Source organism: Dromiciops gliroides, chromosome 2 (assembly GCF_019393635.1).
Source record: "Dromiciops gliroides isolate mDroGli1 chromosome 2, mDroGli1.pri, whole genome shotgun sequence".
Taxonomy (NCBI): domain Eukaryota; kingdom Metazoa; phylum Chordata; class Mammalia; order Microbiotheria; family Microbiotheriidae; genus Dromiciops; species Dromiciops gliroides.
This window is the reverse complement of record NC_057862.1, coordinates 190854205-190868403: the sequence shown is the minus strand read 5'-3', so window position 1 is coordinate 190868403 and position 14199 is coordinate 190854205. Positions and strand designations below refer to the sequence as shown.

Genomic DNA, 14199 nt, shown 5'->3' with positions numbered 1-14199 from the left:
TATCCATCAGTGTTTCGTGCTGGAGGATCCTAAAATAGCTAGTAAAGTCCAAGTAGGTTCTTGCAGAGCAGAAAATCTCCAGGTTGGGAAAGGGTGGGACAGCTGAAGGGTTGGGAGGTTGGGAGAAAGAAGGAGACATCTGAGTTCTGTATTTCTTTGCCAGGACTGGATTCTTAGGAAGGAAAAAAAAAGTCCCCTTCATCTGGGAACCCTGGCAAGCATTGGCACCCTTCCCCTGCCCCAACAGACCGTGGCTGCTCTCTTGCCTCCTCCCCACACCCCCATGACAGGGATAGGGGATGGAATGTTGGTTAGCAGGGACTGAGCTGGATGGCTGGCCCATGTCCTCAATTCTCACTGGCCGTGTGTGTGTAGTGTGTATGTGTGTGTGCTTGGATTGGTTGGTGGGACTGGTGTGGCGCCGCTGAGGCACGCTTGGCCGAGAGCCCAGAGCACTCTCTTGTGTAATCACAACATGATCTCGTGTGCGAAGCGGCAGAGCCGGCTGGGAGAGGCCGGCAGAGGCCCCAGGTCCAGTTCTCCTCTGTTGGCTCTGGCTTCCCCGGGGAGCTGCTCTGAAATACTCTCTGTGCCTGCTGCTGCTGGTGCCGCCGCTGCTGCTGCTGCTATGTACCCGGCTGTGAGTGGCCCCTTTGCTGTAGCCAGGGAGAGGCTGGGGTCTTCAATGGTGTGGGGGGAGGAGCTGGAAGGCCTGCTCAAATGATCTCTCCTATTCCAAGTAGGGAGATTTGCTGCTGTAGGCAGACAGATACACATAGCTGGAAGTGAGGGTGGGGTGAGGGAGGAAGCTTCTGCCAGGTGGTCAGCCACGGCTGGGGTGTACATTGGCACTTGGGGCCTTTGGCACTGAGGAAGGTGGTTGGGGCAGGGCAGAAAGGAGGCTTCAAATCCTCTCCGAGGATGTTGGGAGTGGGAAAGTAACTCCTACAGAGAGAAGGAGGGCCTACTATAGCCTCCCCACCCCCACCCGGTCTGCCTGGCAGGCTCAATCCTTACTGTCCAGACAGCTGGTAGTAGAGGGCACTAAGGGGAAGGGGCTTGTAGGATCTGCTCCTGCCAATGCCCTTTTGGTTGGATCAGCAGTAGCCAAGAACCGGGGTTTATGGGGGTTTGAGGAATCTCAGGAGCCTGGGACAAGCGGAATGCCTGCTTCTTTCTCCTTGGGGGTTCTGGGATTGGGATGGAAATAACCCCCCCCATCCAGCCTCTTGAATCCCTGGCTGTTTCCCAGCTACGGCAGGTTCCTGTTGCCAGGAGGCAGAGCCATTATAACTCCCCTTCCCAGGCTCAGCTAGCCCTGCTCCCTGGGGGAGCACAGAGGGGAAGGGCAGGGGAGGTAGCTTTAGAGGAGGGGGGAATGGGGTGGGCTCCTCAGGCCTGCACTGGGAGTTTGGATAAAACCCTCACTAGGCGGCTACTGGGATTCCTCTATCCCTCTGACCTCAGGAGGCAGGAGACACCTGACAGACAGACACAGAGATGGTTCACTACCCTTTCCCCCTCCAACATCCAGGCAGACATTGCAGGACTGGGAGTGTGGTTGGGATATGATAATGGCCCTTCCATGGGGCCTATTACCTCTGTCACCTCTCCTGCTCCCCCTTTCTTCCTGTGATCTCAGCTCTAACTCCCCTCCTGTGGGACAGCCCCAGGATAGAGGCCTTATAAGGCCTGAGCTGGTCAGGGAAACTAAGGCAACGGGGCCTTGTCACATTCATGGTTGTTCCTGTCCTACAACTATTCCAGGCTGGGAGAGCTGGCATGTTGTAGTCTAATTGGGGGGAGGAGAGATATTGGGGAGTCTGATGAGCTCAGAGATTGGCTAAGTAGGGAGCCCTCAGCGCCTTGGCTGAGCCGTGGGGCTTTGCAGGGGGCTGGGGTGGCTGACCCTCTGCTTCGCAAGAAAGAGCAGAAAGACGAAGAGCTGGACAGGAGAATTGTGGCACTGAGAAGAAAGAACCAAGCGCTATTGCGAAGGTACCAGGTCAGCAGGGGGCCTGGGATTGGGAATGGGGGGTGGGGAGGGAGCTGAGGAAATGGAGGGGCTTGGGAAATTAGGGGAGGGGGATGGAGGGGAAGAGAGAGACAAGGACCCAATGGAGTGATTTATCTAGAGGAAGTGAGACCCAGCGGAGCCATGAGGGCCAACCTGTGGGCTGCTGGCAGGTCTGTCTGATAAGCTTCAGACACCAGTCCCTCTGTCTCAGGTACTGTCTGATAGGCTCCAGACACCTGTCCCCCTATCTCGGGGACTTTATTTCTTGATCTGTGTGCCTTGGACTCTTTATTTGCTTGTATCCACAATCATATGTCTATTCATGGATTGAGGGTGGATACCTCTGTATGTGCTCTCTTTGCATCTATAGAGTCCCTAGGTTGGTGGTGACTTTGCCTTCTCCTGTCTGTCTTGAATTGTCTTGCTTTCTCTTTTTGAATCCCTGGTGCTTAGCACAGTGCTTGGCACATAGTAAAGGCTTAATAAACACTTTTCCCATTTGTTAGTTCATTCATTCATTCATTCATTCATTCATTCATTCGGCATATACTGTCCCTTCAAAGAAGCTGAGGGAGAAGGGTGGAGGTTGTATCTATGAGATGGCCCAGAGAGTTGACTCTTGGGATATCCCACAGGAGATTGAGGAAGACCGGAGGCAAGCAGAGCAGGGTGGCATGGCTGTGACTGCTCCTCGGCCACCTCGGGCAGATGGACTCACCATTACCATCACCCAGGCTCATAGTGTAAGTCTGGACTCTATATGAGAGTGTGTCTGGGGTGGGAGGAGATAGTCCATGTTCCTGTGGGTGGCTTTGCCTGACTCCTCAAAGGTCTAAGGGCAAGGAGATCTTTCTCTTCCCTATTAACTCAGGGCCTCAGGAAGTGCCCACAAAATCACTTAACCTTCCCTTAATTAAATTCAAGTCAATTCTCTAAACATTTACTAAGTGCTTCCTATGAAGACAGCTAGATATCTAGGAAAATGGAATGCTGGGCTTGGAATAATGAAGACCTTAATTCAAATCCCACTTACTAGCTGAGTGACCCTGGGCAAGTCACTTAATCTGTTTCCTCAAGTGTAAGCTGGGGATAATAATGGCACCTACCTTGCAGGGTTATTATGAGGATCAAATGAAATAATTTTTGTAAAGAATTTTTCAGTGTCTGGCACATAGTAGGCACTTAAGAAATACTTCTTCCAGTTCCTCCACCCTATGTTCCCATAACCCCTTATACCTCCTCACTAGGAAACTGAAGATGTCCCCAGAGTTTGCAACTTCTCTCTTTCCTTGGACCATAGCTGGGGGTCCTGAAAAACAGCTCCTTCACCTTCACTCTGCCTATTGTCCCTCTCCCTGTTCCTCACTGCCCTTCCTCCTCACTCCTTTTGCTGAAGGCAGCCCTAACCCTTTTCTTCTGAAATCTGGGGTGGGCAGATTCAAACCTCCAGCAGTTAAAAACCCAGTTGGGAAGAGAAAAAGGAGGAATCGGGGTTAAGGGACAAAGCCCCCATTGTGCCTTCTCCAAGGATTTCCCAGCTCTTGGGTGACAGGGTCACAAAGGCATTTCCCTGCTCTCCCCCCCCCCTTGGGTGGCACTGGGCCTCCAGAGAGTCTAATGCTACTGGTATGCAAGCCTCATTGTGGAGTAGACTGTTTTTCATGGACCCAATAATGCTCTTTTGCTCATTTCCAGAGAGAGTCATTACTGGCATAGGAAGATAGGAGTGGGGGTGGGAGTTGAGCAAGACCAAAGAACCCAGGCATCCCAAGTCCCGGCCCATTACACTGCCCATGGAACTCCAACTTAGCTTTCATACTGAATGTGGAAGGGTTAAGGAACCCATCCCCTTCAGGAGAAGCGGGTGGTGAGTGATAGGAGAGCAAGCAGTCATCCCAACAGCCTGGGCCCAGGAGTGGACAATGAGGAGGAGTTTGGGGAACAGGAGGAAGAAGAGGATGAGGAGGAAGAAGATCACACCTTTACCTTCCGGTTGGGGAAGAGGGTCCAGCTGGCAGTGACCATGGAGAACAAAGCCAAGGTGAGGTGATCCCCCGAGTGCAGTGGAGAGGGGGCAAGGGTAAGCTGAAGGAGGATCACAGCCATAGGGACCAATCTCTGTTTACTCGGCCGCTCAGCCACAATCAGAACTCAGGTACCTAGGTTCCAGCCCTCAGCTGCTGGGCGACCATCTGTCCTGCAATAGTCTGCCCCACTCTTTCAAGTTGAAGGCTTCTCTGTTCTGTCCCTCAACATCTCCAGGGCAAGCGGATTGTGTCAACCAAGGCTGGGAGCCAAGGGGAGGAAGGCCCCTCAAGAGGGGGTTCCAGTCTAGGAAGCCCCATGCAAATAGCAATCACTATGGAACCTGGACAAGAGGTAAGTGTCCCAGGATGTATAGGGTCCAGCCAGGCTCAAGGATTCGAAAGCTCCAGGGGATTGGGTGCAACATTTAGGGGCTGGTAGATGGGATGGGACAGCAGGGCAAGTTGTATGTGGTCTAAAGAGGCATCTGCCCCATCTGTGGGTGGTTCTGAGAATTTGTCTCTTGTTTCTGGTGAATACTCCTGAGGTACTCACCAGGTACAAGGTCACCAGGCAAAATCTATCATGGACAGGGTTTGCACAGGGAGATATACAAGTGACAAGGAAACTATTGCTAGTCACACTCAGCCTACTACAGATGAACGACCCAGTTCTAAGAATGACCTCTGGGTGGCAAAAGTGCTTTTCCTTTCCATGTCTTTCCTAGCCTTCCAAGGGGGTAGTGTTATAACTCCCAGAATCCTTGCCCTTTATCCTGCAAAGACTCCGGGAACCCCTAGTTCCAGACCTAACCTTTGCCCCCTTTTCCTTGTCCCAGGCTATGGGGCCAGGGTCCCAGGAGTTGGGGAGGGATTATGCTCGATGGAAGCAAGAGAGGGAGCAGATTGACCTTGCACGCCTGGCACGGCATCGAGATGCTCAGGGAGAGTGGCGTCGCCCTTGGGATCTGGACAAGTCTAAGCATACGTATGTGCTGTTGCAAGAGGGTGACCATGTGGTTGGGGAGGGAGCACAGGCCAAGGGCTCTGCCCAAACAGTTGGTGTGACACGTTCTCAGAGGCAGGGTCCCCAGATCTGCCTTGGGACTTCTATGCCTTTTTGGGGGTTCCACATCCATTTTCCATGCTGCCCATTCTGTGTCTTATCTTTCAGGCCCCATGTCCTTCCGTTCATGTTGTCTCTCTGTTCCACCTGACTGTGGGGGAGGTGCTTTGGGGAAGGTCTGGACTGCAGAGGATGTCCTTGTTGACCCACCCTGTCTTTCCAACCACCCAGGAACACTTGTGGAAACAAATTCTTGTTTCTCAATAGGTTTCAGGATGCCAGCAAAGGCAGAGATCTGGGTGTGTCAGGGGGTAGCAGCAAAAAGGGTGAGTAGGCCCTTCTCTGCTTTACATCCCACGTTCCTCTGCTATTTTCTTACTTAATTTTGGGTGGAAAAGCTTGAAGTATGGGTAAGGGCTGATGGGGGGTGGGCAGTTTGGGAGTTCCCTCCTAGTTGAAGGAAGTCTCCTTTATGGGTCTTAGCTTTCTCCTCTCAGTCACTGGGCCCCAGAAGCATGACTTCCCATGACACCTTCTTATCTGAACTGTCTGGTATGATGGGGGCGAGAGCTGATCTCAGAGTTAAAAGATGTGGATCCAATGCCAGGTCTTATATTTCCAAGCTCTGTGATGGTAGATGAGTCACTTAATTTCTCTTGAGTTTCAGCACAGTGCCTGGCACATACTAGATGCTTAATAAATTCACCTGCAAAATGGGATTGATGCTTGCAAGGCTGCTGTGAGGAAAGTTTGGTTAAGCTTAAAGCACTGCAGATATGTAAATTATGATGATGATTCTTCCAAGGGATCCCTAGCCTTCAAAAGCATTTCCTGTTCCATTTGTTCCCACAGGACCCAGGAATTACCGCAAGTTCCAGTCTCGGCCTTTGCCCTCTGATGAAAGAGGTAAGCAGGGTCAGAAGATTTGGGAGAAAGGGTGGTGGCAGAATGAAGGTCTTTTGTTTCCCCCTACACAAGATGCACAGATTTCAGAGCCCTGGGCTGGTGGATCAGGGATCCTGACCCTGCTCTTGTGTGCCATTTCTTTCATGAAGCCTTCCTTGATTTCTCCTAACTCAAAATGACATCTCCCTTCTAAAGTTTACTTAGAGCATATTGTCTGGACCTTTCCTTTGCCTATATTGGATTCTACTTTGTAGTGTATTTGTGTACATGTCATTTTCTCCCAACTAGCTGGATTTTAAGCTCTTTGATGGCAGAATTATAGCTTTTGTATCTGTATCCATAGCCCTTGACAATACCTCATATACAGTAAGCGCTTAATAAATGTTTGTTAAGATGAATCAAATTAATCCACATGTCTTGCAGGTGGTGGTGCTCACAGTGGGAACCTAGGTAAACCCAAGGTGGTACCAGCCATGAGCAGTAAAGCCCGTGGGAAGGACAGGCTAACTGGCCGGGCCCGCAGGTAATGGGCACCAGGGTGAGCAAAATCAGGCTTTGGGTACCAGGTGAGTATCCCTAGCTAAGGCTGATATCCTTCTGCCCAACTACATTTTCTTCCTTCCTTCCCCGTCCCCATCTGTGACAAAGAACACCAAAGAGCTCAAGATCCAGGTGCCTGGTTTTCCTGTTCCTCTGAGGCAGGGTCACTTCCTACCTGGATCCCTCCCTTGTCACAGGTTAATGAGATGCTGGGAGAGGCTGTCAGCAGCAAGAGTCCAGTACCTCTGGGAGGCTGTGGTGTAATTACAATAGCGACATCCCTGGAGGTACTGCCTGGCATGCCTTTCCCAGGCAGCACAGGCAGGGACATGCCTAAAGTCCCCATAGGATGAATACTGTGGGTAGGGTGATAAACAGCAGCTGTACATCCAGAAGCAAGGAAGCATTCAAGAAAGTGGGGAGGGTGGGGGAGTTAGCAGGGTGGATGTGACGGTTCACAGAAGTGAGAAGGAAAAAAACTTCTGAATTAGCTCCATTTTCTTCCTAAACTGATTGTGGGAACATTTATGCCTAAGTTTCTCCCTTGGGAGACACAGTCAATGGAGGAGGGGGTTCAGGGTGCAGGGGGGTGGGGGGGGAAGTGGTGCCTACCATATGCTCTATCTTGACAGGTGGGATACGAAAGAGGGAGAAGAACAATCCTGTCCCAAGTTAGAGGAGTTAGAGAGTCAGGTGGGTGCCTGAGGGATGCAGCTAGAACAAGGAGAAAGAAGGGACCTGGAATTCACTGACTCTTCTTGCTTGTATGTTACTTCAGGGATCTCACAGCACAAAGAAGTCACAGAATGAAGAGGTGAACAAACAGAAGCAAGGGAGTGTGGAACACAGTGCCCAGTGTGGTATACAGGAACCCAGCACCGGCCCGTCCAGCCTGGATGGGCACCAGAGAGAACGAGAAGACAAGCTCAGCACTGGCAACCCAATGTCCAGTTTAGAGTCTAGGTCTTGCCGGAAGGTGGCACCTGTGCTTCCCTTCTTGTCCCCAGGAGATGCCAACAGTCCTGTGCTCAAGACAAGTGGGAGCAGTAAGCCCACCACAGGACCTAGTGTCAAGGAGAGCAACCCATTCTACTTTCCTGACAGTTTGGAGCAGGACAAGAAGCTAAACAACAACATGGCAGAGTTGTGTCTCCATGAGAGTCCCGAAGAGAAGATGAGGTCTCAGGAGCCTACCGAGGATGATTCAGGACAGGCTGGAATTCAGGGGCAGTTTGGCACAGTTAGACAGTCCATCCAGAAAAACCAGCCAAAGGGAAAGAGTGACAAGAAGAGTGATGAGCAGGACTGAGATGAGCCTCAGAAGATGGTGAGTGGCCCTGCTCTCTCATATCAGGGAGCTTACAAAGGAAAAGAATGGAAGTGCTGAATCAAGAACTCTAAGCCTTCTGGGTAACAAACTATTGGCTTCTGGTTTGCTGTGCCAGGCTGGCTAAGCAGCTTGGCAAACTAACAAAAAAAAAAAACAACACAATTTGAGGGGAGGGAGATCACTACCTCCCTGGATGTCACATGTACATAGTGTAGGCACATGTTTTTACATGCAAGCTTATACATCTGTCGTCTTCCTATGGCAACACCTCGGATTCTGAAACAGCTGGCACCATATTCCAAACCCCATTTAGTATAGCCTACAAGCCATTCCCTTTTACACTATGAGAGCTAAAGCTGCTTGTGTTCAGGACCCCAGAAAGTACCTATCTCATTTATCTATCACATCTTAGAGTCTAGGATATTTAAGATTGGTCTATTGAGTAGCTCCAGTCCACCAGTTTGAGGGGTCTCTGCCCTCCTGGTAGTTTTCTTTTTTGTTTCTTTGTTTTTTTGTGGGGCAATGAGGGTTAAGTGACTTGCTTAGGGCCACACAGCTAGTAAGTGTCAAGTGTCTGAGGCTGAATTTAAACTCAGGTCCTCCTGACTCCAGAGCTGGTGCTCTATCCACTGCACCACCTAGCTGCCCCTCCTGATACAGTTTTGATGGCAGACACTGATGGTCAAGTCCTATGCTCTTTCCAACTCCCTTGCACTGTACCCCAACTCTTTTAGGTGCTACCTCACCATTACTTCAATTGCCAGCATTTTATCATCTGCTCCCAAAGCTGTTTCAGGGAGTGAAAGGTGACTCAGCTAATGGAACAAGATGATTTTGCTAGCAGCATGAAGGGAAAGAACCCAGTCAGCTGGCATAATCTGGGAGGGACAGCAAGATTTTAATTGGCATCTTAACTGGAGGACATTCTACAAAGTTGGGGGTTAGAGTGGGAATGAGGATTCCTAGAGTTAACTATTGTACCACTCCTTCTGTTTTTCAGAGTGAAGAGAGAAAAGCAGGAACTCCTTTGGGCATCGCTATCTATGGTTAACTCCCTTGAGTACTTAGCATTATCCTTCTCTCATGAATCTCATCATTTAGGCTCTAGATTTCATCATGTATTTCCTTTTGCCAACTTTCCCCTCCTCAGCCTTGCCCACTGCTGTCCACCTCTGACTTTTCTATCTTAGCTATGCTTTTAACCTGCCAGGAGAGGTTTATCCCTTTGCCAGAAAAATGAACCTTGGACAGTTCAGAAGATGTGGAGTCTTTCTGGTGCATGATTGAAGAGGTGGAGTGTGAGGGATAGAAGGAAACTCATGATCCTTGTGTTGCTGGATATGCTACAGTATGCTTGGGGGCCCTTGGACTTTCTCCCTTCTAGGATCATGGTTTCTGCTTTCAGGGTGTGGAAGAATAAGCCTCCTGAAACGAAATGTTGCCTTTAAAAGGTCTGAGTGTGACTGTGCTGGGGCCTTACAGTAGGGAGTGAGGAAAAGATGGAAAAAACCCACCATTAGAACTCTGGGATTGGTGTGAGGGTAGAGTAAGAAAATCATTTCAAGGCTTGAGATTTCTGTTCATGGGGAAGTCAGGCCCCTGAGGGACATATTTTTGGAATCTAGGATAAGATAGAAAACCCAGTTCCTAGTTGGGAACACTTGCTGGACATATAGAATTCCCGTTAGTTGGTATAAAGCATTGGGATTCCTCTCCCCAAAGGAAAACATTGATTTAGGAGGGAGCCTGGCCTTGAATTCTGATGACTTCTAACGACACCTGCCCCCAGGAAGCGGCTGACTATCCAGATGTGGTGTCTTCTTCATTGAGAAATTTGCGTGGTTGTGTCTGCATGTGTGATACTATGGGGTGAGGGATGTAGAATAAGAAACTGTGAGCAATGATTTAAGTTTTGTTAGTGGGTTCTGAGCTGGAGGGACCCAGAGTAAGAGGGCAGTGAAGAGGTGACATTTCACTTGATGGCAGGCAGCAATATCAACTTTGCAGAGTATTTCCCAAAAAGATGTCAGGAGAAACAATGCCACAGATTCAGATTTTAACCCACATCAGAAGCTCAAGAGAATGGTGAGTAGCTATGGAAGGAACATCCAGTATCTCAGTTGAAGGGAAATTGTAATCTAGCACAAATAAAATGAAGCATTCCTGACCAAATGTGAACTATTTTCTGGGATATGGTATAAAATGGTTAGTGTAGCTAACCCCTACTGTTCTCCCACTATGTTCTACCCAAGGTTAGGCCATCTCCCCCCAAAAAATAATAAAAGCCATACTTCTCTAAAAATATACACCCCCCAGGGCAGCTAGGTGGCACCGTGGATAAAGCACTGGCCCTGGATTCAGGAGGACCCGAGTTCAAATATGACTTCAAACACTTGACACTTACTAGCTGTGTGACCCAGGGCAAGTCATTTAATCCTCATTCCCCCCCCCCCCGAAAAAAATAAAATGCCCCCTCCACATATACACACACCAGAATAGGTGATGGGTAGCTGGATTGCACCCATCTTGAATCCTCTTCTTCCATGCCCTGCCAGCTTCTGACTCTGCTAACCTAAAGACCTCCAACCCGGGGCAATCTTCACTACTTTACCCCCAAAAGATATGAGTTTATTTCCATAAACCTAGAGGAATACTATATTCTTGATTAAGTCTCTCAGAAATCTTAGCCTGGCCTTCACAGTCTTCTGGTCTGTGATTTTCGAAGGACAACAGACTGTGAAAGGGGCAATCCTTGTGAAAATATGGGAGGCAATCTGGGACTATGTCTGGAGCTGTTAAAGCAGTGAGCTGGATTGGATCAAGAATCGAAAACAGAGCAGAGAGAGGGTCTGAGGACAGGGTTGTTCTGGGGCCCATTTTAGCTCAAGGGAAAGGCATACTATGAAATTTTAAAGAGAAGCATTTTTATACAATCCTGACATTTTCACTATCCAGTTGGGGCCCAATATAGCTTAGCTCCAAACTTTTTTTTTTTTTTAATTAAGAAGTACTACATGGGGGGCAGCTAGGTGGCGCAGTGGATAGAGCACCGGCCCTGGAGTTAGGAGTACCTGAGTTCAAATCCGGCCTCAGACACTTAACACTTACTAGCTGTGTGACCCTGGGCAAGTCACTTAACCCCAATTGCCTCACTTTAAAAAAAAGAAGTACTACATGGTCACAGGAATGACAAGGTAGAATCCGGCTCTCCAGGGCTATCTGGTGATGATAAAAAGCTCTTCTCCGAAGAACAACCTTGTTTTTCTTAGGGTGTCTTGATTCCTCTTATCCATAGCTTCTGTCCTAAGGATTTGGGGGCCATTTCTCCATTTGACTTCGCACTCTAGTTTCTATTTAAGGCTTCGGCTTGGGCCCTTATCCCTGCACTGTCTCTTCCTCTGTTTACATCGCTAACATTCTTGTCAGCTGCTGCTGAGCTGCTCCCAAACCACAGTCCTTGTTTCTTTAATATTCTCCCCAGTAGCCAACTCTGTTTTTGGAATTTGCCTCTGAACTCTCCTCCCCCAAGTTCAAACTTTGTCAACCATGGGAGCACTATGGCGACATTTTCCTGTAGACTCCTGAGAGGCGCCATGGAGGTATAGAAGGGGAAGCCTTTGTGGCAGGAGTTACAGGAAAGCTTGTGGTTGGTTTGGGTTTTTGTTTTTGTCTTTTTAAGCTTGAATTTCAGAAGGTCAGTCTGCTATTCAATCTTAAAACTGTCCTCAGGGAGTGGGAAAAGGGTTGAAATATAACAACACAAGCAGGAATAAGGAGACAATCAGGAAGACTCTTACAAGTTCAGGCCTTTCTTGAATTCTTGTAGTTATGGGTTGGGGGAGGGAGGGATAAGAGATAATAACGACCCGATTTCCCTTCTGCGTCGAGCTGAGTCATTGATATCTCTGTGCATTCCCCTTAGTTCAGCACCACTTCCGGAGCCACAAAGGTTATCAGGGTTTAGGGTGGGAAGCATTCACACAGGGCATCAAAGTACCCTCCAGGAGTGGGAGAACTCAAGGCTGTGGCAGCCCTACACAGGAGCTAGTGCTCCCTTCTCCTAGACAAGTCTGCAGGAGCTAAGACATCAAGGCCACTTATTATCCATCCACTTGATGCCAGGCCTGGCACCAGGAGGAATGGTATGTGGCATCCGCTGCTCCTTTTATGGATTAGCTTGGGGAACAGCAGGCTGCAGGCCAGGGGGTGAAGCAAGACACATCAAGCCTTTTAGAGGAGACAAAAGGGGAAGCTAGTTCCAAAGTCTCCTCCCCAATAAGATCAAGTCTTTTACAACTGTCAAAGAAACGGGGAACATCACTGGCATTTTCCCTCTCCTTTATTCTTGGAAGACTTTTCCATTCTCCCTTCTCTTCAACCCTAACCCCCTACCACACTATGACAGTTGCTCTCTTCCTGTTACATAAGGATGGGAAGTTGTTTGTCACTGGAAATTTGCTGTGTCAAAACCAAAGAGCTTCCCCCTTAAAGCAATCCCTGACCTACATTGAAAGAGGAAAAGGTTAGGCCAGGTAGCTTTCTATTCTTTATACTAATACTTCCCTCTTCTTTACCATTCAGTCTCCTTGAGTATATCTTCTGCCCCAGAGATAAATGCTATGTTGGAAAATTATCACTTTGTATTTATAAGGCATCTTTGTTCCCAAAGGCTAAAAGCATGTTCACATCTCACAGCTTCTGAAAAAGAGAGAAAGAAGAGGGGCAGATAGGTGGTGCAGTGGATAAAGCACCAACCCTGGATTCAGGAGGACCTGAGTTCAAATCTGACCTCAGACACTTGACACTTACTAGCTGTGTGACCCTGGGCAAGTCACTTAACCCTCATTGCCCCGCACAAAGAAAGAAAGAAAGAAAGAAAGAAAGAAAGAAAGAAAGAAAGAAAGAAAGAAAGAAAGAAGTAAAACGTACCTTAACTTAGCTTATATAGTCATTGACAGAGCAAGGATTAGTGCCTAAATTCCCAGGGTTCTTTTGTTACATTGCCCCGCCCCTTCCAATAATACTTTCATTTGTATAGCACTTCATTTACGAAGTGCTTTCACACACATTAGCTCATTTAATCCTTCAAAATTAGAATCATATACATTATCCCCATTTTACAAATACAGAAACTGAGATTCAGAAAAATGAATTGATTTGTCCAGAGTCATTAAGATGCTCAGTGGGAGAGCTAGTCCAGTGTTCTTTTCACTATATTATTATTTGTCTTTGTATCCCAACATCATCTTATAGATAATAGGCACTTAATAAATGTTTGCTGAATTGAATTACCTAAGCCAACAGCAAAAGAGTTAAGTGAACATGCCAGGTATAGAACTCATTTACCAAGGACAAGTTGAGGCAGGACCTTTTCTTTAGTGGGCAGCTCTGCCTTCTGTACTCATCTAAAAGCTGGAACTATTGATACTGCAGAGAGAGAAGTAAATTAGATATGGAAGTTGCACGAACCAACATCATCTCTTTACTTGAATTGATTCAGAGGGTTTGTGAAGACTGAATGAAGAAGGTCTTCTACCCCTCGTGTAAATTAGCCATTCTTTTACCTAGGACTTAGCAATATACCCATCCATGAAACAGAGTTCAAGGAAGTCTTCCTAACAAGACTTAGCTACAGACGCCATATGTAGACCAGTTTATAGCCAGCTATTTGAAAGAACTGATCATGCGTCACAGATGCTTTTGTGAGGGATATGTGAGTGTGTATGTGTGTGTGTGTGGGGGGGTGGAATTGGTATTGGTTTAGTGGGAAGCTTCCTTCCCACTAAGAAGAGTGAGTTCTGTTTGCTATTGAACTCTCAGGAAAGTATGAATGCAAGCAGGGGTCACAGAAGATACAAAAACTAAGTACAGTCAGCAGAATGTCCCTCTAGTTACCAGGAAGGTCAGTATCATCATGGGATATAGAGTGAAATTGTGGTTTTGGACTCCTGCTGCTGATAACTCCTTAGTGATGACTTAGCTGTTCCCACTTGTACCATTATGTCCAATATGAGATATAGCTGTTTCTGTACTTGGAGTGGAGGTGACTATTAGGAATAGGGGCATGTGACCAAAGAGAACCCTATTTTTTACCTACTGGTAGGAACAAAAGCATTGCACTAGTGGCAACAGCAAACCAGGGGCTGTGTCAGCAAATGAAACAGATGTAACTGAAAAACTGCAGAGGGAGCAGGTATTTTTAATATACCAACAAGCAGAGGCCTGGGCAGAGAGGGCAGTGGATCCAGCTTTATAAAGAGATATAGATATAGATATATAGATATAGATATAGATATGAAGAGAACAGTGGTAGAAT

At 47.9% G+C, this 14199-nt stretch overlaps 1 protein-coding gene across 3 annotated transcripts; it reads left to right on the top strand.

Moving 5' to 3' along the window:
* Positions 1–312: 312 nt before the first annotated feature.
* CCDC9B (coiled-coil domain containing 9B) lies at positions 313–10045 on the top strand. 3 transcript variants are annotated; one of them, XM_043980239.1, is made up of 12 exons: positions 313–640; positions 1892–2005; positions 2653–2760; positions 3873–4058; positions 4280–4396; positions 4881–5029; positions 5375–5433; positions 5960–6013; positions 6437–6536; positions 7186–7246; positions 7332–7880; positions 8884–10045. In XM_043980239.1, exons 1-11 carry the CDS (start codon positions 476–478, stop codon positions 7860–7862), a joined length of 1644 nt encoding a protein of 547 aa, XP_043836174.1. In that variant the 5' UTR covers positions 313–475; the 3' UTR covers positions 7863–7880; positions 8884–10045. The 3 variants fall into 3 exon arrangements, with proteins under 3 accessions (XP_043836174.1, XP_043836175.1, XP_043836176.1); XM_043980240.1 differs by lacking the exon at positions 3873–4058; XM_043980241.1 differs by lacking the exon at positions 313–640 and having other exon boundaries at positions 1892–1998.
* The last annotated feature ends 4154 nt before the right edge of the window (positions 10046–14199 follow it).

Bases quoted from the DNA above. Each gene is read 5' to 3' on its own strand.
- CCDC9B (XM_043980239.1), top strand. From the start codon at position 476: ATGATCTCGTGTGCGAAGCGGCAGAGCCGGCTGGGAGAGGCCGGCAGA. The intron at 6,014-6,436 runs GTAAGCAGGGTC...CATGTCTTGCAG, and splicing joins TTTGCCCTCTGATGAAAGAG to GTGGTGGTGCTCACAGTGGG. The intron at 6,537-7,185 runs GTAATGGGCACC...CTATCTTGACAG, and splicing joins CTAACTGGCCGGGCCCGCAG to GTGGGATACGAAAGAGGGAG.